The following is a 27960-nucleotide window of genomic DNA, read 5'->3' on the forward strand; positions in this document are numbered from 1 at the left end:
AAGTTAGATAATAGTGGGCATTTACGTAATTATATTAACAATTTAATGTATATAAAATATATGTTTAACATTTATCATGTTGTTATTTAATTAATGTCTAGGCCTACACTAAGTGTTGAATTCTGATTTTGGATTATTTTGACTACGTTAGTTCATCCGTTTCCTATTTGTGCTGTAATCAGCTGCAATAACAGATAAGTTAGAAGGGCTTTTTTCCCTATAGTTCGTAGATCACTGTAATGATCTATTGTGGTATTCGCTGTAACTGTTTATAAATCTGTAAGTTTATAAGCGTAATGATGTAAACATTATGCATGGTTGTAATATTTTAATTTGTACCCCGTGCATTATTATGTCGGAAGGATACAGACTGAAATGATCGTGATTGTGCAGCATAAACCGATATGGAATAGATGTAGAAAGCTGTTGTCATTTAATTTCAACGTGTAACTCTTTCAGTGAAAAGTATGGAAATGTTTTGCTTTAAGTGGTTATTAACAATTACATTATACTAATATGTTATGTTACTAATTTGAAGGTTAGACTAGAATGTGAATAATAAAATAATAATAATGATGTATTTTTACAGTTAGGAGTGTTATAGAATTATCTACAGGAATGGCAGCTGCAAATGAACCAGGTTCTTCAAAGAATGGAGAAGAAAAAGAAAAAGATGAAAGAATGTTTGAATGCAATATCTGCCTAGATACTGCAAGAGACGCTGTAGTCAGCATGTGTGGACACTTATTTTGGTATGTTGAAAGATATTCGCCTGTCAAAGTGAATTTTATAGACAACGTTATGATTGTTCATTAGTGAAACAAGTGCAAAGGCTCTTTACATTGATGACAGAACAATAGCATACTTATTCATAATAATTTATGTAACTTCATTTTAAGGCTTTTATTTTCTCATTCAGGTGAGAGCAAACATGTGCAACGCCAAATGATGCGAATGTATTACAATACCGATAATTACAGTCATTTGCAAATATCAGATGTTCCAGAAAATGAGTCTCATCCTCTTAAATTAATTATCAGTTATGCATGAAATGTGATGCATGTTCTGAACGTTGTTCGGATTTGTCTTTCTTACTTAGTCAAACCTCTTCTACTGTCAGGTGTAGAAGTATAGAGTTAGTCTCAGGAAATGAATAAAAGCTACACCAAAGAAGGCACAGTTTTCTTTTGCTTCACTGGCTTCTGTGAGATGTATATGGTGATAAACATGTGGTTTTAATTAATTATGAAGCTTATTTAACGACGCTTGCAACTGCCGAGGTTATATCAGCGTCGCTGGTGTACCAGAATTTTGTTCTGCATGTGTTCCAACCAACCAATCACATGACGTGACGCATAACTTTAGTTATGCAATTTGTTTCAAGTAACACACCTTTTTTAGGTGTTTGCCTTGTCTGGATTTCATAAGAAACATGAGGATGCCAGCCTCCAAAAATACAAAATCATTTGAACAAAAAAGTTACATATACACAACAAAAATTATTGGATCAATTGGCTAGTAAAGCTTTGGACGTCTGTGTGGGCCTATGATATTATAATTTCCAAGAGTGTTGAGAAGTGGATTTGGATGCTCTTGTATATCATACTTACCTATATATAGGGCTGTTGTAGCTCCTTCCTCTCTACTTCTTACAGATATAACACTCGAGAGGTCCAGGACTTAATACCCTTTACCCATTAATTCATCCTGGACCCTCACATGTAACATAAGGTTTGTTTCTGCAGCAGTTTCCGTTTCCGACTGTTATGAGCATGCGCACATCGACTTTACTGTTTGCAACGATAACTTAAAACTTTGACTACTTGCTGATTAAAGTCCGGCATTCTTGCAGTATATCAAACCATCACCAAACCATTTCCTGACAGTCAGAGAAATGTGCAGATCAAGGGCAAACCAATCTCAAACCAGAGTGACGCATGCTCATCAAACTAGTTGTGCTTTTCTTTTATTCACTGGACTGGCTACAGACATACTGTTTGCATTTATATTTCCATGCTTATTTATATTGGTTATTAAAACATACTGTGAAATTTAATAACACCTTCAATATATGAGATTACCGGTAGGCCTAGTAAATTATTTTATAGTACATGAGCGTTTGTGCAGGGATAATTTGAAATTAATTTCAAACCGATCATCACTGATCATGCGCAAAAGTTGAAGTTGGAACTGTTTTCGAACAGTTTTCACAAACTCTCTGCAGAAACAAACCTGTTGCTAATTAGTAACAAGCATGGGGAGTTTACAACAGTGCATTAGAATAGTTTTCATGTTGAAAGTATTTGTGGCTGCAAACTAAAATCATGTATTTATCACTATATACATCTCACAGAAGCCAGTGAAGCAAAAAAAAATTGTGCCTCCTTTAATGTAGCTTTTCTGTAAAAATACCTTAGCTTATCGAGTTATTTTTCCTTAATTACTTACATGTATATTTTAATGCACTGTTGTAACCTCTTCTTGTTATCAATATAAAATATAACATTTGAGAGGTCCAGGACTCAGTGTTGGGGAAACAGATCATTTTCCTAGTAATTCATCCTGTACCTCTTGCATGTCATGTTGGTAATTAGTAGATGGAATGGACATTTTCCAGAAGAACTATACTAAAGGAAGCACATCTGGTCAGATTCCTCACTATTATGTCCTGAACCTCTCGAGTGTTGTATTGGTAACAAGTGGGGGGTGGGGGGGAGCTATAGCAGTGCATTAAAATATACCAGTAAGTATTAAACTATTTTTATGTTGAAAGTATTTGTGGCTGCTAACTAAAACAACGTCTTTTTTTCATAACATATTGTACATGTTACAGAGGCCAGTAAAGCAAAAAATAATTTCGCCACCTTTATTGTAGACATAGCTTTTTGAAAGATTTACCATTGGATGATCATTATCTCTCAATGACCAATGTCTAATTACACACTCACTACATTGATATTCAATCTGCTGCAGGTCACGTTGTCAAAATAATAATATATTGTTTGGACTTTATTAAACTAAATACTGTATAGTCAGAAAATATCGTCATTATTTACTTTAACAGCACCATAGGTTACCTTATTTGACACTTATTACAATGGGGCAGATTTGAGTATAATTGCATGTTTTATTTCTTAGTTAAAAACCAATGCTACCATAATTTATATGCGTTTCAAGAGATTTGCAACCAAATGACAGGTTTTTATAATGCATATTTCAAAGATTAGTGCATATTTCCGTTTTTGTGCATATAAATACGTACTATTTGTTCCTTTTTATCAACCGGCCCTCAGAATAATGTTAAAAAATGGAAAATCGCGATATGCAAATTGCGAGAGACAGAGACAGTGTAGCCACTTTTCAATTTTATTTTATTTATTGTAATCTGACAAAACACAGATGGTGGCACAATCATCAATAAAGACTCGTTATTAAACTCATTGTTCTGGGCAAATATAACGTGACATCCCAGTAATTCTTCATCATCATCATCATCATTTCAATTCATTCATTAGAAGCATAATGTAGACCGGCTGCCTGTGGTGCACTCTGTAAAATCTCTAAGTAGTTACTTTTTTCGACACTGGCGACATCTGTGAGCCATGCTTGTAGAGTAGGAAAGACCAATGACAAGTCCAGGGCTAGCATTTTACTTATTGGCCCCTATAAAAACATTATTGTGGACAACAAAAATTCTTCGTTTTCTGAAAATTTGAAAAAATATATAATAGTTTATTGTAACTCCAATTTCACAGATCTCGAAGTTCTTTGCATACAATCGGATAACTTTACTGCCTTATTTGTAAATATATGACGTAGGTGTTTACTCCAATTTACATGTGAGTTTAACTCTAACTTCATTGCGAATTTAGAAAGTATAAGGGATTTAAAATTTTTTGGGTAGTAATTATGTGAATGGTAAATGAAAGTAAAATGCTTAATAAAATCAGTTTTTCTTTTTTAATAGTGTATATTTTGTTATTTTTAGTGCATATATCCTGGTTTTTAAAGGTATATGTGCGTGCATATTTTTCAGTTTTTAGTATACATGATTCTGCCCTCTGTAGCATCTGATCATAGGGATCGTGTTGCACTGTGTTTACCCTCTCTCGGTATGTTAGGTTAGTTATATGAGGGGATAGTTAAATGACACGAAGCCGAGGAATGTGATAAGGTATAAGGTGTAAGTTAGATGAGGGGATAGCTAAATGACAGGATACCGAGAGCAATGACAAAGTTAGAGTTAGATGAGGGAATAGTAAGTGACATGAGGCCGAAGAGTGTGACAAAGTTCATATTCATTAGAGTGGGTTAGATGAGGGAATAGGTAAATTGGTGCCACTAAAGTAAATAAATGCCATTTATGTACATTTTTGGACAGCTACAGCTATAGGCCATTGAAATAATGCAGTAATTCCTACATTACATTGACCGAAAACTTTGCATCTGTAGCTTATTTGCTTTACATCCTTAATGTCAAATTTATGACCAGATATGTAATTTGTGTGTGTATATCCATTTCTAAACAGCACCGTATGCAGGGGTGTACATATAATTTTTTTTATCAGTGGAGGTGGGGGCAACTGTGGCAACAAAATTTCTTACCTGATTATAAAGTACTGGTAGCCTACTTTGATAAGACATTTCAAGTCATTGAACTAGTTCTAAGACATTTTCAACTGGATTTTTAAATAATATAAAGCAATAAATTGCTAAATTTAATATTATGGGTCGTGTTATGGGTAATTTAGTGCCTGTGGTCGCAGCATTAGGAGCTACTAGAAAAGTATGGGAATTTCATATTATTATGTTATTGATTGCATTTATCTTTCTTATTACCAGAGTTCATTTTTAGGATAATTTATATATATATATATATATAATTTTGTTAAGTTTATTTAATTATTATTAATTATTTATTTAATTATAGAACAAGTGTCTGACTTTTCATATTTAGGAAGTGTATTTGCAGAACATAAGAGTGATATTGATATTAAATTACAAAAATATAATAAATTGAACGGTATAATACAAATACATTTTAGTAAACAGATGATGACAGACACTAAATTAAGATTACATAATATTACGTCAAAATCTGCTCTCAAATACGGAAGTGAAATTTGGATTTTAAATAATAGAAACTCTTATAAACTTGAAGTTGCCCAAATGCGTTTCTTGCGATCACTGTTAGGAGACACTAGATTAGACCACCAAAGGAATACTGTCATCAGAGAAAAACTTGGAGTACCCAGTTTAACCGAGGAGATAACAAGATACCAACAAGAATGGAAACAGCATCTGCAGAGAATGGAAAGAACTAAACTCCCAAAATTAGCATTCCAGTATGCTCCAACAGGACATCGAGATCAAGGACGACCGAAACATCGGTGGAAAGACCAAAACCATCTTTGCTAGGTTCACCGTCACAGGCCATTTTGACCTAAAACGAACCTGTTCATAATGAGGAAGTTTATTTAAATACATGCTCTAATATCAGTGGTCATATCGCGTGTGTAGGATCTTTGGGTATATCAGTAGGCAGTTTTTACTACTGTTGAGTTCCTGTTTCTATTGTCGTGTGTTATATATCTTGCTCCAAAACATTCGGACTTTCTTCATGGAATTGGTAAATCCTCATAAACTTCTATCCGTCTCCTGAACTCTCAGACACATGGCAGAAATACAATATGACAATGACTTCAAGAATTGGCAACTCAGCCAAGTGTTTATCCATTGGCCGTTCCTACAGTTAAATGGTGAAGGATGTAAGGGAAGGCCGTCATGTTTTGGAGCAAAGTATAGATGGTTTATGTTCATATAACTGATTATAGATTTTGATTAATGTTTATGATATCGGTTATTGAGGCAGTGATGAATCATGGTATGTACATTTCCAATCCGACATTTGCCTTTGTGACTAAGGGAAACCATGAAAAACCCCAATCAGATTGGCCGGCCACAGGATTTGAACCTGGGACCTTCCAAATGCGGGTCTCAAATGTTACCATCTGAGCCAACTCGCTTGGTTACACACACACTCTCACTCATAGTGTGCCAATATGTAGCCTGATACCACCATTAATTTTTTAATTGAACACTTAGTGGCAGCATAAAAGAATGTATGGATCTGAACTCACTGACTCTTAGAAGAATCCAGGATGGTTGTATCAAGTCTTACCCATACTTTTTGAAATCATGCCTTTATTCCCCACCTTCTGAACTGATAACATCACAGTACAAATATAATGAAAATAATGAGTCATCATTACATTACAAAGATCGTGCAAGTTCAAGTTACTTTCTGTCACCGTGTTGATAGTCGTCTATCATTGCTGTCACTGTCATTTTCTTAATTGTTGTCTTCTCCAGCGTATATGACGAAACTGCATAACATGTAGGGAAGAACGCGATCTATTTCTCTGTCCTGTTTTCTTTTTTTGTTATGATTACTTATTGTTGTAGTCCTCCTGAATGAATTGTTTGCTTCTTTTTTGAAGGACCCATATTAATGTAATGCACTGTGCTACAATACAATCTATACTAATAATAAATCTGTAACCAACATTTTTCTGGTAATTTTCGCTTTTTTTTATATTTTTTATTGTATGTATGTATGTATATGTATGTCTGCCTGCCTGCCTGTCTGGAAGTTTGTTACCTTTTCACGCGAAAATTGCTGAACCGATTTATATGAAAATTGGAATATAAATTTTGTTCTAACTTAGATTTTAAGCTATATGGCATTCAAAATACTTTATTTAAAAGGGGGGTTATAAGGGTGCCTAAAATAAATCGAAATATCGCGCTTATTATTGATTTTTATGAAAAATATTATATAGCAAAAGTTTCTTTAAAAATGATTTCCAATAAGTTTTATTCTATGCAAAATTTTGATAGGACTGTTATTTAACGAGATACACGAGTTTTAAAATAAAAATGCGTTTTATCATCGCCACCTCAGACTAATAGGCTATAATGAAATGAAAACAAATGACTTCGTCTGTAAGACGCCTTGCACAACAACAAATGGAAGCAGTTCATTTAACACTATTTTGTACATATATAATTATTGTATGATGGGAATATAAAAATGTTTATCAATATTAACATACCAAAGAATGTTTGTATGAAGTAATCTCAGAAGCTACTTAACTGATTTGTATAATTATGATTTCACCATTTGAAAGTGTAGTCTCTAGATGGACATAATGCTGTATACTATTATGGTAACTCCTGAGTGAATAGAAGACAGATAAGATTAAAATGGATTCTTACGCACAGAAAACTTGATATCCTGTCGCAATATTATATTACTTGATTATTTAAACTTTATTCGGTCCACATCAAATATTCTGATTTTATACACTTCAGTTTCTTTTTGTCCACAGAATATAATAGTATTTTTAAGAGTTTTGTCGTAAAGATGAATATTTTCCTGGGACCAAAAATACAGCACATAGGCCTATGGAGTAAAAATTAGTATTTTATCGTTGAGCTCACTGGAGCTGAGTTATTTTACAAAGTGTCACGAAATAGTGTTCCTGCGCTCATTATTTACTCATATTCGTTTCTTGTGTTTCTTAAAATATTTATGGGTACCACATTCATTTTCATCTCAGAGAATTAACGAACAATGAGAGTGTATTGATTTAGTATGCAGTAATATTACGTTAGCATAGCATTCCATTATTTTATAATCCAAATATTAACTATGCTCATTTGAATTGTGTTAAAATGAATAAACTGTGCATAAATGCAATGCAAAAAAATGGGGTAATGAGCCAAATGGCTTATTTGCACTGTTGTAAAAGTTGTTCTCCTGAGATTCAGGAGTTCCCAGAACCAATTGAAACCTTACTTATCGTAGTAAATCTGTTATCAACACATTTTTTAAATAATATAAAATAGTACAACACCTTATTCCAAGTGGCATCATTTGGTGCAAAAGAAATATATAAAGTAAGTTCTACGCCATCATTTAAAGTATAGGCTTATCATTTAATTGGAAATCTTCTTCCAGCTGAAAGTAAGAGCCTTCAGTTCTTACAAGTGAATTCATTTCAGATGCTGACCAATTGTCTATCAAGTCTAATATAATATCAATCTTAAAAGTAGAATTGACTAACAACTCCAGAAAGTAGTGCACGATGATAACAGTTAAATTCATAGTTTTAAATATGACTTTCAGAATGATTCAGGAGCAAATGACTTACAACATACAAAAAGCTATTATTCAGTAAGTACAGTAATTACAAAACTGTATTGAGATTTAAGTCAATATTTATTTCTAACAATTGCAGCAAAGGCACTGGTATGGCTAGTATGAAATACAATTCAAACCGCATCTATAGCTGATGAAGCATATTTTATTGTGGTGAACAAAACAGATATTGTAGAGAATTTTTCTTGGGGTACTCCCGAATAACTCTGTCATTCCACCAATACACACCATTTTCCACCATTTCATTTATCATCTGCAATAGTTAAAATTAGACTGGAATGAAGTCTTCAATGGTAAAAGGGTCTCCGTACTAGTATAGGATTTAAGAACTTTGGGTTCTGAGTTCTTGGGGTTTATCATGTGCCCGTCTAGAAGTGGGACCTAGTTCTCTCTGGGCTGAGACAGGATGGTCTGCCTGTCAGCATCTGATTTTCAACTGTCACCCAACCCATCTGTTGGATTGGAACAATAATCGCATATAGTGAGCACAGTGAACCAATTTGAGCCTAAATATATGGATGCATCTCGCCTCCGACCCTCATAAAACCAGCCAGCCAGCCAACAACTGATTACACTAACTAAGATTTGCTGAATTGTCAGATTTCAAGCAGGCACTCTCACTCATCCCTGGACCAGACAGTGATCTGGGAATTAATTATATGGAATGATAATGAGACAATAATGTGGATGCTAATGTGAGGAAATGGGAGAACCCCGAGAAAACCTCAACTACGAATTTGTTCATAAATGTCAATATGGATTTTTTCAATGACAAATTCTAGGTCTCATAGGGACTCGAACCGGGTTTGCTTACGTGTCGGGCAGAAGATCTAGACTCCACTTCATGCAAGAAGATCTCGCATATCAACAAACATAATGGAAAACCTCTCCACGCCACGACCATTGGTCCTGTGTTCGTGCCAGAAAATGAGGCATATAAAATATGTGTGTTATACTTTTCTACTTTTCTCTTCCAACAATGGGCACTTTGGTGCTTTATCATTAAAAATAAGATTTCTCCTCTAGTAGTAATTTGCCAAAACTTCACAGCTTTTGCTGTTTTCCGTGATGCATCTCCAAATTGTGTCTTTATGATGTTTATGATTAATAGAAACAATGCCAGTCACAACATAAGGAAACGAGAGTTCCACCCGTGGAAACTGTCTTAAGCATTGCCATTGTTCCTGACAAATTCCACTTTAATTCATTGAGATTTGAACGCAGCTGATGTGGATACTTGATTACTCATTGTTGACCTAACCATCGTAATATAGGAGTATCACGTCAAACTAAGACCTCTTTGCCTATAGTGCATCATGGGAAGTGGATTTACATCACATTACAACAATAATTGAACATAATGAAATGCTGGCAAAAACTGTTACCAAACACCATCGTTATTCACCACAAATTCCATTCAGGATCACTGGAAATTTGAACCTGGATCTCTGATATCTAAAGCCAATGCTTTGAACGTTCAGCTAATAGTGTGCTCAAGCCTGTTTTACAACAACAACAACAGTAATAATAATAATAATAATAATAATAATAATAATACTCATGTCTTGTCACTCTGTGTGGGAGCATAGGACTGCTGTGAACATTCGCTATCAGATACAATTTGATGACATTGCCTTCACAGTGTTAATAGTCCTTAAGAAATTGATCACTTTTATTATACAGGATTTTCGATTAGGAACACGACTGGACTCTGCAGCCCTACACAGTCTTTGCATGTTACAGCACAGCTCCCTTTCACCAGTAACCAAGTCCGTTTCATTCCTAATGGAAGACTCTGTACATATTTTCTATCTCCACTGGGTCTGCCATAAAAACTGAAAGTTTGTACTAAAAAATAACAAATTGTAGCCACATGCATACTAATTCTTTTATAGCAGTAAAAAATTCGAAATGTCTGATAAATTTCATCGTGTCTTTCTGACACTAAATATCTGCCTTGTTATGTTTTAAGAAAAGTAAAATTTTTCTTGCATTAGGCGTGAGTCTTATTTTGCACATATAAAGAGTTAATGTATAAATAAATGCATTAAAATGTATAAAACTAGTTGTTTCATTACTACAGTATTTTGTTTTCACTTGTTGATAATGTATTTAAATTTTTATTCTTGCTTTGAAATGTGATCTGCAATTGAAATATTTAATATGTGTTACACATCTAAGAAATTGTTGATAAATTTGGTGTACTATTAAAGTGACATGTATAAAACCAGCTATAATATTAAGCATTTCACATGTTCTTTTGCTCGGTCTGAATTTTAGCTGAAGTTTTACAGTGACAGTGAATACTGTTTCACTACCTTTGTAATAATATACCACAATTAAAATGTATGTTTTCTCTTTTTCAGCTGGCCATGTTTGCATCAATGGTTAGAGACTCGTCCCAACCGGCAAGTATGCCCTGTTTGTAAAGCAGCGATCAGCAAGGAGAAAGTAGTTCCTCTTTATGGGAGAGGAAGCACCAAACAGGAAGATCCCAGGTTAATCCACATCTCTGTTGATTTAAGACATGCCGGATCCTGACTTGATATAAAATACAGATCAGAGAATAGAAATTTTACTGAAGTTTTCCATGGTTTTAATACTTCAATATATATTTGGATTGTGAAATATTGGGTAAATAAGTCTAATATAATGATTACATTATTTCACTACAGCATCTTTGAGTAGTGAATATTGATGCTCATGATTTTCAGTACCTAACATTGTGTTTACGTGCAGTGTCCACCTAATTCAATAATGGCAGTTTGGCATATGAAGTTAATTGCATGGCCAAAGATTTGTGTTGTCGTAACATTAATTTAATAGACCTAAACTTTTGCTGAAGTTGTATTTTTGTCAAAGGCAGGTTGTTGTTTGAACTTAAACACATCACTCTTCCATCATTCTGTGCTCAAACATGTGTATTTTCAACTTCTTCAGAGTTAAAAGATTTGTAGATGTTGATGGTGAATCTCTTTTTCTTTTGATAGTTTCATTAAGCAGATGTGTGAAATATTCTAAAACTTATGTTTTAAACCACATTAAGTTCCTGAAAAAGGATAATGGAAAAAAAACAGGAGATCATGAGCTGGCTTTTTGGAAATTAAAAACTCTTCGGATATTAGAAAGCAGCTGGTAATGGTGGTGATGGTGATGGTGGTGATGATGATGATGATGATGATATCACTATGAATTCTTTTAACATTTAGTAATAAATACAGAAAACAAATTGTTTTATTGTAGATATCTGAATAAATCGTAAGATTATAACAGGAGATTTCATTGTTTCTGAAAATTCACATTAAAATAGTGTTGCCAATACATTTTTAATTGTGGCACTTTCTTGCAGACTCTAATGCATTCAATAGTCAGTAATGTAATTTTATCTTTTTTAAATCTTAATTGAAGTGTTATGTTTGGATTGATTATAGAGTTATTTTCCTTTGGTGCCAATAGATTACAATATCAATGTGCTCATGACCATAATCGTAACAGAAAATAAACTGAGAAAACGACCACTTTAAGGAGATTGTATAGTGTTGACATAATATGGTAGGAAAATGCGTGAATAGAAAACATTTAAAATTAAACAGGTTGTCAAATCATTTTATTGCTTTGCTTTGACTGTTCTAAAGTGTTATTATAAACTCTGCTCAAACACTGCTCAACTTGTAGCAAGACCCTCTTTGTAACATTTTCGAAAGCTGCGAACTCCTATGACCTGAAACTTTTTTATGCTTTAATCCTGTAAGAAACGTAACAAATAAGTCTTGAAGCTTCTTTTAATGTGCTAGAAGTTGGTTCTGGATTCATAGAGTGTCATGTGATCATACTTCTTAATACGTGTGTCAGCTATAAGCTGATTACACGATGTCCACTGTAAATCAAATATGCAGTTTTCCATAGCTGCGGTTTGGTGAGAATTTCATGTAGTGAGTGGTTTTTCATTATTGCATGTGTTCATACTTAATTGCAAATGTCAAGTAACACATTTCATCCTGCATATTGTGACTGCACCCCTTGCGATGAAGGCAGATTGCACTCTTATGGTCTTAAAATCATACATGATAAGTCACTGTTGATAGTGATTCGTCCGTCGGATGGGGACGTTCAGCCTGGCTATCCCCTTGGTGCTATTCGACAGGAGTAGGCTACGTGCTGGCACTGGGTTTCCCCTTCTCCCTGCCGCATCTTCATTATCATCACTCATTCCAGACACTACACTTACACATACACTCACCCTAGTACACGACATAACTCTCCACAGATACATATCATGTACACTGTGACCCACCGAAGTGGTGTACAACTAGAAAAATGGGTCACAGTCCTGCCATCTATCCACAATATGCGGAACCCGAATCACGTAAAGTGAAGTGGGTAGGCATTGGATACATACGTACATACATTTCTATTTCTAGAATCCAATTCACCATCAATCTACTGGGATGCAAGAAAGAATCACATCTAACAAACGCCATTGGTGGGGGAAGACCTATTAATTTTGTTTTTTGAACTTACAACAGAGCTATACCTTAATAAGTAATCTACTAATGTATCCGTGAATGCATGAGGAAATAAAGGCTAATAGAGTTGTAAAATTATCTTATACACTACAGTTTCAGTGACTGATTAGGGACTTCAACCTCTTCGAGTCTCCCATTTTATACGGCATATACGCCCGTGTATGCATATGCTTTCTTTACATTTTACACAATAGCTACTGCATTTCTGTTTCTAGATTTTTTTTTCCAATTAGTTATCCATGACCAGTTTATTTTGAATACTGTTCCTTTCGTAATTACCCGTGTTGTATTAAATAATACATGCTTTTTCATCACTCATATTAAGTATCAATTAAAATATACTGTACATTGTTTTAAATAAATATCATAATCATCCAGAACTGTATTTTTTACAATGTTAGACATTTTCAGTGCCAAAATTCAGTACCAGTACCTTCTCTAACTCTTACTCTGGGATTACCTTACGCAGTAACAACAAATAAACTACCCTCAGTATGTCACTAATTCCCATGCTCTATATACATACATATTTTTTTCTTAGCAATAAATTTGCCAGTTGAGAAACGTAGGGAGTTACAAAACTTGTCTACTAATTAGCATGTACTTGCTGCAAGTGAATCAGATTGCTGGTACTTAGGGTATTTCTTGATCTTCCTCATGAACGGATGATTTTACGTTAATTTTAACAAGTAATTCATGCAAATCTTTTTAAGACCTGAAGTTTTATCTAAAGTTTTCAGTTTGAGACATACTTTTGTGAATAACGATTATTACTCTGAACTAAGCATTTTGATCACATACAGTCCATACAAGGAGTTAGCATAATACAATATCTTTGGCAGGCATTTTCGTGCTTCATTGAAGTAGGTGTGCAGATGGAAGAGTGATGTATTCTGTACTTAGTAGAAAAATAGTATAGCTGGCATATGCTATAACTTGTGTAAAAAGTTGACTTTATAATTAATCATTATCTACTTTACTGATTATCTTCACTAGTTAATGATAAAATGATAAACACTTACAACGCATATATATATATATATATATATATATATATATATATATATATATAAATTTAATATTATTTAAGTACATAAACAATGTTACAAAGTATTACGCATTTGATTTTCAAATGTATGAACTGTGTTTACAAAGCTCAGGCATTGTTTCTCACATTGAAAGATACTCTTTCAGCTTTCTCAATGACGGGACTGCTGCATTGGACAAAGCATAATAAACATATTGAGTGAAAACATAAACAGACCACAAAAGAGAAAGGAGGGGAACGAACAAAAGGGAAAATTAAGTACAGGAAAGATAATAGCATGCATATAACAGGCCTAAAACATAGTAAACAAACAGATTAGATATTCGAGCAAAATTCTCCATTTTTAGGAAACAAAGTACAGATGGTATTTTAAAATGGCAAGTGATCCTCTGATAGCGGCAAAGGAAACATCACGAATGAAGTCGTTGTTCAGCTGGAACTTCTTGCAGAAACTGACAAAGAGGCGAGGTATTGTGCCCCTAGCGCCAATCATTAGCCCAACTACTTCAATGGAGGTGAGGTGATATTTCTCCAAATAGAATGGAACTGTGGGCTCATAAATTCTGCATTTTTCTGAGTGGACTTCAGCGGGCTGTTGTTCCTGTGCCTCGAACCTGACTTTCGGGTCGATAATGTATGCTGATGTGGAGCCTGGTGGAATGGCAAGCATATCAATTCGCTGACAGGATCCCTCGAGAGATGCCATGGACTTCTTCGTGCACAGTGAGATCTTTCTTCCTCAAGGCTTCGGCAATCATGGACCTGATTCTGTGATGTCTAGAGTTCTGCAGTGTCTCGCTGAAAGGACAGGCACTCAAAATGTGGCCAAGAGTTTCCATCTCACTGACGCAATGACGACAGTGGTTTCCGTCTCGGGACCTTCCTGGTATAGCACGCAGCGGACAAATATTAGCTGTCATTTTAAGAGCTTGTCTCCATTTACTGCTAGTGAGGCGATCAGGTTGTCGGATCCATTTATTGGCGGGAGTGAACTCCTTATAGAGGATGACGCCTTTCCCTTTCTGATTTAAAGAGCACCAAGATTGAAATGCTCGCTCCCTGAGCTCTTGTCTCAATTTTTTCACTTGAAGTGAATCAGAAGAGATGTTTTGAAGTCCAAGTTTATTTAAACAAACCCCAATTTCATTAGACAAGTTGCGACAAGCATTTACATGGATATTTTGGGATCGTTGTAAGCTCTGACATGCATTGATATGCTCAAGAAAGCTTCCCAGCTAGATTTAAATAGTCCCAATCCCTTGTATTTTCTGTCAGCATAAAGCATGTTGTCTGGTGTGTCGCTGGGAAGCTGAGTATTTCCTTCAATGTGGTTTTAATGAGAACATCGGCATCAGAAAGAAATTTGGCTGGTATTTTATTCAGTGGTGTTGTCTGAAATTGATAAAGATGTAGCTGCATAACACAGAATATTTCTGATGATGTTGTAATAGAGGAGTTGATGCAAGGATATCTAGTTTGTTCTTTAACTTTTCCATACACTTGACTGCATCAAATACAGTAGAAGTGTGGTAGCTTACACCGAGATATTTTATATTTTCTTCTGGGACAATTGACGGAATTATTTGGCCAGAAATTAAGTAAAGTGATTTGTAATTAAGAAATCCTTTGGTTACAGAAATGCATTTGCATTTATCTATGTTAACACAGCCAAGCAGTAAGGAAATGACAGTAACAGTGACAAGCACTGAGCATGAACTGAAGTATTTTACTTACTTCCATTCTGCATCTAGAGGTTGCATTATTTATCCATAATTTTATAGTTGAATGTGTGAGTTGTATCACCAAGCTGTATAACATTCTACTTAAAAGTTTTGTTTAATTGTGAAGTTGCTGAGATTTTATTAGAACTCTTTTATAAAATAAATACTATAACAATTAACTTCGTCACCTATGTATGTCAACCCAAATCTCTGCCTGTGCATATGTGGAAGCGTCTATTGTTGAAAGAAAGTAACAGTTTGTGGAATATTTACAGCTACTGGGGGAGAGAGGGAAACTGCTTTGCAACAGGAGTCTTCAACCATCTGTTACTTAAGGGAAACTGTGGAACAATTCGAGGGCTGCAAACAGTTTTGACAAAGTCTGAGCATTAGTCACTTCCATAAATATAGTTCCCATGTAAATTTGTTTACATTGATTTTAAATTGTAGTTTTCAATTTTTGTCTTTTATTTCCTGCACTTTAAAGTTTTAACCTGTTTTCACATAAATAATTAAACAAATTCTCTGAAATAATTAAGGTAAAATCAATAAAAATGCACTATCAGAATATGAATATAGAGATTATATTATCAAAACAACTTGCAATTCGATTCCCATTAATGCAAATCTCTTTCGTTGAGAAACTGGGCACCATCTTGTCTATTTTGGCTTTATCTGAGCTGTGGCAATCCTTTGTGACTTCTTTAATTGGGTGTTAATTATATTTTTGGAATTAACAGTCTTGATTCTTGAATAGAGTTATTCACATACATAGATGCTTCCTAGGAGGAAAATCAGCTTACAGACATGTGATTTATGAAAAACAGGTTTTATTCAAGTATTTGGAATAGAAATCAATGAGTCCAGTGCCAGTGAGTTTTTTCTTCAGTACATGATTACCCTGAAAATCAATTATTTCCATTTGCATGTTGCCAGGAACATCATCAATAGCTACCATACACTGAAGGGCATACAAAACAAATCTAAAATCTGAAACATATTTCTGAATACATTTTATACAGTAGTTCAACTTCTGAAGCATATTGTACAGTGTTAATAGCTTCACATTTTAATAAACAAAATAAGTATGGAAGTGTTTTCCCTTCTGAAGGTGGACATCCTACTATGTGGGCAAAGAGATTGTGAACTTTACAATATGATAAATAACTGCCTTTGCAGCCACCGAACACAAATGTTATTAACTTCAAATGTTGATTTAAAGTTATTTGCAGGCCAAACGAAATTCATGAACAGGCCACATGCGGTCTGAAGGTTGAAGACCCATGCTTCACAAAGATATTCTCTGGAGAACTTTAATAAAATGTATATCGACCATCTGTACTACACTACTACTATTGAAGGTGGTCTGATTTAAAACAAGGAGTAGATCAGTCCATCAAGGTTTGTTTATCCATCAGACACAAGAGCAGACGTATTTAACCTTCTTCATGACACAAAACGTACCAGAACATCAGGAACAGAGTTGGTCTCTTCAGCATGCCAAGAAAATCTGCAGTGGTTCTATTTAAGATGGAAACTGGTTATGACTTGCCAAACATTTATGCAAGAAGAACTGCCTACTTACATCTAAATGTAGCATATGTAATGAAGATGTCATGATGAATAGAAGTAATCTTGGAGAATGCAAGATATAATCTTTTTCTGAAGTTTTGAAAGGTGTTCCTTATTTTTGGTTTACAAGACCTGATGAGCAGCAATCTAACTGCACTATATTGGGAAGCTAGGGGAAAATGAAGCAGATCAACTAATCCCCGATGTCTGCTACCGTCTTTATGACATGGCATGTTAAATATATGATTATAAACTTCTGTGCCATAATGAACAGTCCCAGTATGGCTCAGATGGAAAGAATTCTCAGCATGCACAGCTGAGAGGTCCTGGGTTCGATTCCCAGTGCTGGAACAGATTTTTCTCAGATTAACAGATATTTACAGTTTGGCTACTTATAGTCATTGATTATTCAATGAGGATGGCGAGACCTCATATAAGAATATGTATGTATATATTGTACATAATGTTTTGCTCTAATTCAAAAATAAGATCTTGATACATAATGTAGATACATAATAAGGGCTCACGATTATTATTAATGTAGTTTGTATTTTAAAATCATAACAGGAAACAATATTCGTTGCATAATTATTTAAATAATATTTTAGTTATAAGAGATTTACAGTTGTATTAGGATAACAACTGAAATTAATTTTATTTACAGAAATAAAGTTCCTCCTCGACCACCAGGACAGCGGTCTGAACCTGAAAACAATGGCGTAAGTAACCATCATCACACTAAATTATGTATAATGTTCACAAACAACATACAGAAATGAATTTGGTTTTAGAATACAAAGATTTCGGATAATTGTATTTATATTACCACTACTAAAAATCCTTATTTTCCACGTCTTAGGCTGTGTGGTCTCTTAGTTTCAATTCATTGTTTCTTGAATCACCCTGAATGTTTCTTTTCGTTTGGTACATATGCTCAAGTTGCTTTGGAATTCTTTCGCTTTCCTTCCCCCCCCCCCCCCCCCCGGGATGGTATATCATACAAATTTCAGAATATAAGATGATAAAATATTCGTGGTATAATTGATCATTTCCTGTTGTGACACCTTAGGCACATAGCTTCCACAGTAATCTCCTCCATCTATAATGCAGTTCTGCCAGTGCACAATGTGGTACATTTTTTTTAATTGACCAAAGGAGTTGCGTTACAGTGTGATAATTCTGTTTTGAAGAGAACTATGCTCACAAAGCTGTCTTTCACGCGAGAAAATGGAATTTGAAGGATGTGACATTATTATAATATTTTGTTTATCCAGTTAATTTTTTAAAAGAACAGACTGATCTGCTGGAAGGGCAACAGAAACCAATTCGTTTTTCATCATGTCAGGGCATTTCCAATAAACTGACTGATATGGAGGATATTCACATAGTTCCTTTGGGGATGAACTCCGAATAATTAAAAAAACACTTCCAACATGGCTTTACCTTTTCGATCTGCTCTGGAAGTATTGTGTACTAAGTGAAAGAGGACATTACTGCTTGACTAATTGGCCTTTCAGTTGCAAGTAAAGAAGATAGCATGTTTCGTCATCCATTGTGATACATAGCAGAAACACGTTGTCCTTATCAGTGTTGTTGGTACTTACATTTGTGGAAAGTGGAAACACGTTGAGCTCGTCAGTGAACATGCATGAGAGTACCACAACTGAGTTTTGCTGCAACATTAAAATTCTGAAAAGTTGAACTTACGAATTTTGTTTTCCATTCTCATTTCTTTGGGCAACTGGTATGAGTATCATCATCCCTATTATTTCTACCTTCCAGAAAATGTTATGTCACTTTCACGCTTTACTACAACTTCACCATACTCTTGTTGAGTCATTCTCGAAACTATGGTTATTGCTAGCCTAACGTTTGACAGAATATTATACTTTTGAAACTCTGTTATGATGGGCTTATGTTAATTCAGACACAGATCTCTCTCTTGCGCACACACGAAGGAGGGTGTGCGTGCGTATTTTTTTTTTTAACAATGAAAAGAATAATAATGAAAAATGAGTGTAGTCTCTATTCACGCCAAAAGTGAAACTTATTATGCTGTGAAAATGTAGTACAGTAATCTTTCATGCAATGAGGGGCAATAAATGTGGGTTAAATTGTACACTTTTAGCTCATTTCATTACTCATCAGAATTTAAAAATAAAACAATTGGTTTATGTTAGCTGAAATAAGAATGAAAAGTCTGCTCCACAATTGTTACAAATGACAAGCCCTCATAAAATGTCCATCACAAAATTTTGTTTCACAGCATTCGATTTATACTCTGCCTAAAGAAGTTTTAATACAGTTATGCTATATTGCAAAAGCATGATATTTTGCACTCACTCTGTTGGAGGTTGTAATTACTGATTCTGTGCCAGGTAAAAGATGTATTATGCTACTCCTTGACAAAAATTGAAACTAAAAATGAATTTTTAATTGTTGATGAAAAATGAAACTAAAAATAAATGAATAATTAATGCAAATCGAGAATTCAAAGAAGCTATTCATTGCCAAACAATTAATTTCCACATGCTTGTAATTTTCATAGCTTTTTAATGCTCATATAAAAGCTACACTCAACAGTTTGAATTTTACAGCCACAAATATCCGTCCTTTCTTTCTATGAGCTTCCAGAGTTATAAGCTCCATTGACTTGGACTCTGTTGTAGACTTAGGCAATGAGAATCCATAAATACTTGTTTGTTATAGACTTTAATGTGTCTGATATCTCTGGTCTGGCTCTAAGAGATTCTCTATTGGAGGTTGGACTGAATATTCTAAACAGAATGTGCGTCATTGTTCTGTCTTCCTTTTTGCATATTGACAAAGTGGATGTATTTGCTAAATTAAATTAATGTAGGTATGCATGAGCAATTACGGAGCCTGTTCTCACCCAGGTTGCAAATTGGCCGTGGAACGAGATACATTTCGATATAAGGACTGGTCTGAGAGTTGAGGTTGTGTCTCATGAAATTTGCGCCCTGTATTACTTGAGGACCATCTATTAATTCACTGTGTATTAATTTGTTTGTTGGCTGCTCGTATACACTTGCTGAGGGCCATTAGTTCATGGTGCTGGATAGAGATCACAGGTTTGTTTTACTGTTTTGTAGGCCTCCTCGTTGCCATGTACATTGTGTCTGTAAAGTCGTGGCAGGATTTTAAATGATTAAATAATTGTAACAAAACATCATAGACATACAAAACAGCCACTAAATGAAAGAAAATCTCTCCAAGCTTCATTTACTGAAATTTTAGAATGGTGCTTCTGGTTGCTCAGTATACATTTAAGTGGTACTCCAATTCTTACCACACACGGCCAAAAATATCAGGAATGATGGCTGTGCTAGCTTCCTTGATAGCTCTTTTAAGTGGTTAATGCCATTAATGAATACATTGTACACCATTTTATAGGCATAACCCCATAAGCAAAAGTCAGAGGAGTAATGTCTGGAGAACGTGGTGGCCATGGTTGCTATCCACCCCTTTCGATACATCTCTATGAAAATGTTATTCTCTAATGGCCGCAATTTGGGATCATTTAACCCATTTCGCTTCTTGCTTCCCAATAAAGTTATAAATTATCGAATTATCGTTAGGAAGGTGCGAAAGAGCACTGCCTTGCTGAGTGATTACATTGAAGTTTGAGTATCAACATACTGAGGAAGTTCTGCTAAGTTACACTGGATTCCTTTAAGAAGGGACCAATCACTTTCTCTCTTGCAAGATCACACCACACATGAAATTTCTGGCTATTGCTTTCATGTTCTACAATGGTATTGAATTGCTCTTATGTTCTACAATGGTATTGGATTTTTCATGAGCCCATATTCTCATATTGCTGGAACAATAATAGGTAATCATGATAGAAAAATAAAAACTTGGAAAGTTATTCTTTTATTTAAGTATTTTTTTACACAGTACTGCTTTTGACACTACTGTAGTTTTTTCTGCCGTCACCTTGATGCTATCCTGGAATGAGTATCTGGCAAAAAAATTCGCGAGCTGATAAACGTTTACATGATGCTGGAAAAAGGTAGGAAGTTGTCACTTCTTTGGAAGCTGCTGGTAAAATCACCTAACTTTTATTTTGAGAGAGGGTGCGAAAAACTTGGGACACATTCAGAATTTCAGTTAATGTATTTTAGCCACGAATTCAAAATAAGATGCTAGCAAAAATAAATAAGCTGCTTCTTTAGAAATATTTACCAACAAATTAGCTGGCAAATAAGGAAGTTTGTTCAAAGTGAATAAAAGCAGCATGGTGTAAATCACACTTTAGTGACTGTTTCACATCTTTATTATGTTTCAGTGCAATTATATAAACATTTAAAACTCCACCATGACTTTAGACACAGTGTATGTTACAGTGGCTTGGAACTCACTGGAATTTAAGATCACTATTTCCTAATCTGTTTGTTACATTCAATATGATTTGTCTGTTGTGAGATATGTGATCCATAGGTTTCTGGCTTGTAGTTGTTTGGAGTACTAGTCACAAATATAATGAGGTATGTTTTCTTTTTACAGGGATTTCCTGGTTTTGGATTTGGGGATGGTGGCTTCCATATGTCTTTTGGAATAGGTGCCTTCCCATTTGGATTCTTCACCTCTACGTTTAACTTTGGAGAAGCTAGGCCTAGTGCAGGTACATTTATATTTTTAGTTGCGACACAATAGTAATATTGTCAGTACCATTGATACTCTACATTACTGCTGTTAATAGTATTATATATATATATGTGCTTGTTATTGACAATTATTTTCTAAAAGCCATTTACTATTTTGAATCTCATCTATGACATAAAATGAAACTGCCTGAGCTTGAGCTTAGAGACTGGAACTTTAAAGAAAAATTTTGTAACAAGAATGTAGACAATAGTTTTATTTTTGGGGTATTTTATTACATTATATTGTATTTATGTACAGTCCATGGTATTGGTATTCATACATCGCTTCACAGCTAGAATATGGAACATGTCAAACGAAAAAAAACGAAACAAAACAAAAAATCTTAATAGTACTAGAAAGTCTTAATTATAGTCACAGTCTACAGTAGTTGAAATATATATGTACAGAAGAGTTTTACAATATAGTCTACTAGTACATTTAGGCCTACATATAAATTGTGGTATAAAAGTAAATACTTTCGTGGAATGTTTACGAATACAGTAAAACTTGGCGTAACTGAACTTCGTGTAACCAAAAGAGTGGAATAAAAATAAATACCGTAAAATGGGGTGAATAGGGGCGAAGTTTTATTATTTTTTATTTCTTTGTGTCAAAGATTAAATATAGTAAGTGTGTTTATGTTTTCATTCATAATGAGTGAACAAATAAAAACTCTTATTATATTTACTCTTTGACACAAAGAAATAAAAAATAATAAAACTTCGTCCCTATTCTCACCATTTTACAGTACCATATTTTTGGGACATTTTTTTTTCTTCAATACTGTATAAAATATAACTACGTTTATGTTCTGAAGATCTATCAATGCATGCAAATAAGACCGCTAACATCTTGTTCTAACCTCACAACAAGGCTACAAATAAGAATAAATCTGCTTTACACACCCTCATTTCAATTGTTTTGTGTTCAGTAGCGGGCAGTAGGTGTAAGTAAGTTGGTCACATCAAATGAAAGTCATTCTTTGTTTACATGCCTTTTTTTCCACCTACTTCTTATCCCAAGAATTATGGAATCAGTTACAGTTGAATGAGAGGTGACAGCTGATTCTGTGTGTATTCACTTCTGTATGCTGTATGTGTTAAGCAGTTATTAGTGCATTACTGAATATAGTTCCCATTGATTATCCAAAAGACATGCAAGGAAGACACAAGCGAAAATTTATTCAATCATGTTCAACAAATCTTATGTATTGCACTGGTATTCACTAATGTATATTGGTAATTCTATGGTAATGGACGGGACAATCATACAAGTTGTTCAGTATAATATATATATTTATTTCATACGGAAATTATTTAATATACAAAATAAAAATCAGAATGCCTGCATCAGGTTATAAACTGATATTATTTCTGTTGAAAAGCAAATTTTAAAATATTTGACAACAGTTATAACTGTTTAAAGAGAGGTAACAGATGGGACATAAAAATGACACAGTATATACAATGAACACAAACTCCATACAATCTCTGTCCTGCTATGAAATACAAAAATACCACAATATTACCAAATATTGCGAGTGTACACAGCTTTTCATGGGTGCATTCAAACTTTGTGTAATATGAATTGTGTATTGAGAGAAACTGTCTAAAAATGGGTAACAGACGGGACATACAGGTAACGGACGGGACATTTTCCGAATGTGTCTTGTAATGAATGGAAATAACAACTGAATAAAACAGTGAACTACTTTAAAAAAGTTTTAAACAATTAACAGACATTATATCTGCACATATTACTTTAGCATATCTCTTATAACAACGTACGTCTATAATGTCGCTTATTGTACAACGTAACCATTTAACGTTGTAATACCAAAACTGTTAATTGATGCAAGTACAAATAAAACAAAGAGTAAAAAAAATCAGATTGAACATACACACCATAAATGCATTTAATAGGTATATTTTTATTTTGTACTTGAAGATTTGGTTTTTTTGAATGTAAATTCATGGTCATCAGAGCTGTAAGAGTAATATTTACATTTGATTTTGTATGGAGATACTCCAATTATGGAATGCATTTTTTATGTCTCTGGAAGGGACGCTGTGTTGTTTCAACGTGCGTTCAATATATCATGATGTTTCACTGTTTCATCTGTAATCAAAATTATCTTGACGGAAGAAGTTGCAGCACATTCGACAAATGATTGTGCATCTTGAACTGTGTATTTTCCTATTTTCACCCGAGTCCAAATAAGCCTTTTAATAGTTGCCCCTACACCATCTACAGCTTCTTTCCCATGGCTCGAGGAGAAAAAAGGCCAGAACAGTTGTATTCCATAAAATTCTTCTACAAATGATATGTTCATGAAATTAAATCTCTGCTTGAATTGAGAGGCAGAAAATACGTCCTTAATTTTAGCAGCTTCATAATTCTCAGACTGTTTCAGGCATTCTCTATACCGCTTCATTTTCTCGGCTGGAGACATATTTGCCATCTTGTTAAAGAACTATTAACCTGCAATATACACTTTAACTAGGTAACTATATGGATGCCTATGATGATGATGATGATGATGATGATGATGATGATGATGATGATGATACTAGTAATAATAATAATAATAATAATAATAATAACGAATTCACGGTATGGGCTTCATGATTACGGACAAGTAACGGATGAAACAGTTATTCTGTCCCGTCTGTTGCCACGATTAAAAATATTGTTTTGAATTTAATTAAGGTCTTGAAGGTTCATGGTGTTCATCATGGCATATTGGAAGAGAATATGTTTTTTCATTGGCTAATTTGCAATAGCATGGCTTGAAACTAAATAAATTCAAACATTTGGTAACGGACGGGACATAAACTTGAGCTGATTTAGATGACCTCATAACAAAAGTTAAAACTATCGAATGAGGCAATGTATTATACCTGCTTCATCCTCTTTCGCGAAGGTGTATGTTCAACCAAACCACTCACTGTTAAGATCATTCACAGACTGATGGGATAAGGGAGACCAAAGTTCACTGCAGTTGCTTCGCTTGTAGGAATAACATGCTCTAACTTCCTGCTCACATTCAGAACAAACTATAAACGAAAACAAGCTCTCTTCTGTGCCTCGGTCTTGTCCATTCATCACTCTCAGACATAAAAATAGTAAAAACTTTAAAACAACAACTTCATATGTGACATCTGATTTCATGGTTTTATGGTTACCCATATATATATATATATTTTTTTTTTTGTTAGGTTTGTTTATACATGCTCTGTGGTCATATTGCGTGTAGGGGATTTTTGGGTATATCAGTAGGCCATTGTTACTATTGTTGAGTTTCTATGCTTTTATAGATGGCATGTGTTCGTGTAACTGATTTTAGATTTTGATGTTTATGATATTGATGATTGAGGCAGTGATGAATTATGGTATGTAAATTTCCAGTATTTTCCTTTGTGACTAAGGGAAACCATGAAAAACCTCAGTCAAATTGGCCGGCCAAACATTGCCATCTGAGCCAACTTGCTCGGTTTTTTTTTTCTTTTGTAGCATCATCCTAAGCTTTTTCTGAATAGTGGACACTTCTTAATACTAGACGTTTTTACTTTCCCTTTAAGTTTTCATTAGAGAAGTTTTACTGAATTAATGTTCGAACATGAGAGAGGCAACTAAGACATATAAAAACTTCGTCTTATTTCATAATATAAAAAACTAATAGCAAGATGTGTACTAAAACCCTTAAGCGGTTAAAACATGAACTGTTGAGAGTGGAGGACAGCGAACATTTTCATAACAAAGTGGAACAAACATGACAGGCCTCCTCCTGCAGAGCAAACATCAGCAAATATCAAACTTCACTATACTCAACAAACTTGAACAGAACATGGCGCCTGTAATGCATGATACTAACTGCTACTACTCCTGGTCCTGGTGCTGCGGCTGCTGCTGCATACATATATGTTAAAATAACATGTTTTATGTATCAGAAATGCTAACATAATGTATTTTGACAATTTTTTGCTGGTCACTAAATTCAGGCAAGGAAATAGAAAATGTCAAGTAATTACTATCTGATGTAAAGAATTCTGGTACAATCTTATTTCTTTGTTGTATTTGTTTTAAAAAATTAAATTCTTGTATAAGTGGTAAAATATTCTCTTTTTTCCTTCTCTCTAGCACCTCGTGGAACTCCACAGTTTGAAGAAGAACAGTTTCTCTCCAAGGTATTCCTTTGGGTAGCTGTTCTTTTCTTTTGCTGGCTCCTGATGGCATAGTACTGATCTACATCTGATGTAATTTTTAAGGAAACTCGCTCTAGAATCTTTCAATCTCTGGTGACTGCTGAAAATTACTTAAATATGTTTGTCTCGGTAATCTCAGTTTTTCTTATTAAAGAAATTTAGACTTTTATGAACTGAAGAGGGGAAACTACGAAGTCAATACAAAATTGTATAGGGTAATGAAAATTATTTCAAGTATCAAGTTTTATATTTTGGTACACTGTAATTGATACTTACCACATGCATTTTCATATGCCTGGAATATTTATCCACATATTCTTTGAAACGACCTTGAAGGAAGCTTGGTAAATAGCTAATTTCAAGTTCATTTTCTGTATAATTTACAGTATATAACAAGTGACATGTTTGTAATAAGATTCTCAAATGATTGTCTTATCTTTGTTTCTTTTTGAACATTATGTATAAATTAATTTCTTAAGATACTTTCTGTTTCATTTTTAGTTGCATTTTAAATGTAAATCCAAAGCCTCTCATTTTTTAAACTGATTTGCAGAGATTAGAGTTTCCATTACCGGTATGTTTGACCATCATTATTTTACCTTCACACTGTGTAGTAATGTTACTATAAGAAAGCTTTATAACTATAACATCAGGCTTTTATGGCCTCTGCTGAATATATGAAAATAAAATGGGACCTTTGGTAAAGAGGCTGATTATATTCTTGTGTTCACTGTTTCTTTTATTAACGTTAAATTTATTTATATTATAAGCGATCAGTTACCTTAATTTAATTAGAATGATTTATTCTTAATCGAATGAAACTTGCATGGACAGCAGTTACCCATTGAACGAAAACAAATTTGATTGGTGATATTTGTACCTATGTAGTAGTCTTCTTCAGTATCAATTATATACAAGCTTTAAAAGGGCAGTACGTTTTGGTGATGTTTTAGTAAGTATTCCATGAAATTAAGTCCACATTATGTATCAGATGAAGTCCATATTATACATACATCTCCTGTCATAAAAGCTTGAATTATCTGAACAGTAATTCAAGGAATAAAAAATACGATTTTTCTGAAACCCCATGAACAATTCATCCATTAATTACAGTGCTTTCCAATATCAAGAGGAAGTTGTATAATTTGATTTTGTCTGTAAATTACAATATGATAATAATTTTATTCATTAGTTTACCTGCAGATAGTTCTGATGATGTGATAATCTCTTGAGGTACAAATATGTCAAAAGGGTTTTCTTATACCCATTCGTTGACTGTGTCTAATCATAGTCATAACTTGGAATAACCCTCTGATAAAGTATCACACATTGGAACATGTGTTGTGGACGGATATTTCAGTGTACATAATTTTCATTTAAGTGGTGTACTGAGTTGTATATAAGCTTAATGTAAGACTATAGCAACATGACTTCCTTCTCAACTAAGTGGGTACATAAATTTCCACGTAGTTGTCATGTACTGTGTTCTTGAATACTTCAACTGCTTCGAAATGTGTGTCAGGTAGCTGGATTGTGCGTGGATCTTGTAACCAGAGGTAGAGTAAACGAATTCTAGCTTTGATATTTGTACATATTTATAGTTGATTTAAAGCATGTCTGTTCACCTTGCACGCCATGGCTCACATTTGCTAAATATATCACTTTTTTATGACTGGCAGGATAATATACATTGGTTTCAATAGGTTCCTGAAGACTTACCAGGTGAACAGACTTGATTTAATGTAATTGTAGGTACAAAAATAGCATAATGTGGCAGAAGGGTAAATGTGAATGTGATGGATTTCTGTATTATAATTTTGAAACTTTGCAGTTCATGTTGGAAACAGTTTTGTAATCCTGGTGAAGTGGGTATATGGGATTTATCATAGTAATTGCATATCTTTTAAGTCAATAAGTTGGAGACAATGTAAATGGATATCTCAACTTTCTAAATAAAGATTTGTATCTGTATCTTATACTGTCCTGTTTATTC

General features: G+C 34.1%; 1 protein-coding gene across 2 annotated transcripts; it reads left to right on the forward strand.

Moving 5' to 3' along the window:
* The first annotated feature begins 148 nt into the window (after positions 1-148).
* Positions 149-27943, forward strand: LOC138693058 (E3 ubiquitin-protein ligase RNF185-like). 2 transcript variants are annotated; one of them, XM_069816619.1, is made up of 6 exons: positions 149-279; positions 590-752; positions 10591-10722; positions 17756-17810; positions 21622-21739; positions 25903-27943. In XM_069816619.1, exons 2-6 carry the CDS (start codon positions 619-621, stop codon positions 25998-26000), a joined length of 537 nt encoding a protein of 178 aa, XP_069672720.1. In that variant the 5' UTR covers positions 149-279; positions 590-618; the 3' UTR covers positions 26001-27943. The 2 variants fall into 2 exon arrangements, with proteins under 2 accessions (XP_069672720.1, XP_069672721.1); XM_069816620.1 differs by lacking the exon at positions 149-279 and adding an exon at positions 319-465.
* Positions 27944-27960: the final 17 nt, after the last annotated feature.

This window comes from Periplaneta americana, chromosome 17 (genome assembly GCF_040183065.1).
Source record: "Periplaneta americana isolate PAMFEO1 chromosome 17, P.americana_PAMFEO1_priV1, whole genome shotgun sequence".
Taxonomy (NCBI): domain Eukaryota; kingdom Metazoa; phylum Arthropoda; class Insecta; order Blattodea; family Blattidae; genus Periplaneta; species Periplaneta americana.

Excerpts from the sequence above, each read along its gene's own strand:
- LOC138693058 (XM_069816619.1), top strand. The coding sequence starts at position 619 with ATGGCAGCTGCAAATGAACCAGGTTCTTCAAAGAATGGAGAAGAAAAA. Across the intron at positions 753-10,590 it reads ATGTGTGGACACTTATTTTG|CTGGCCATGTTTGCATCAAT; the intron begins GTATGTTGAAAG and ends TCTCTTTTTCAG. Across the intron at positions 17,811-21,621 it reads CTGAACCTGAAAACAATGGC|GGATTTCCTGGTTTTGGATT; the intron begins GTAAGTAACCAT and ends TTCTTTTTACAG.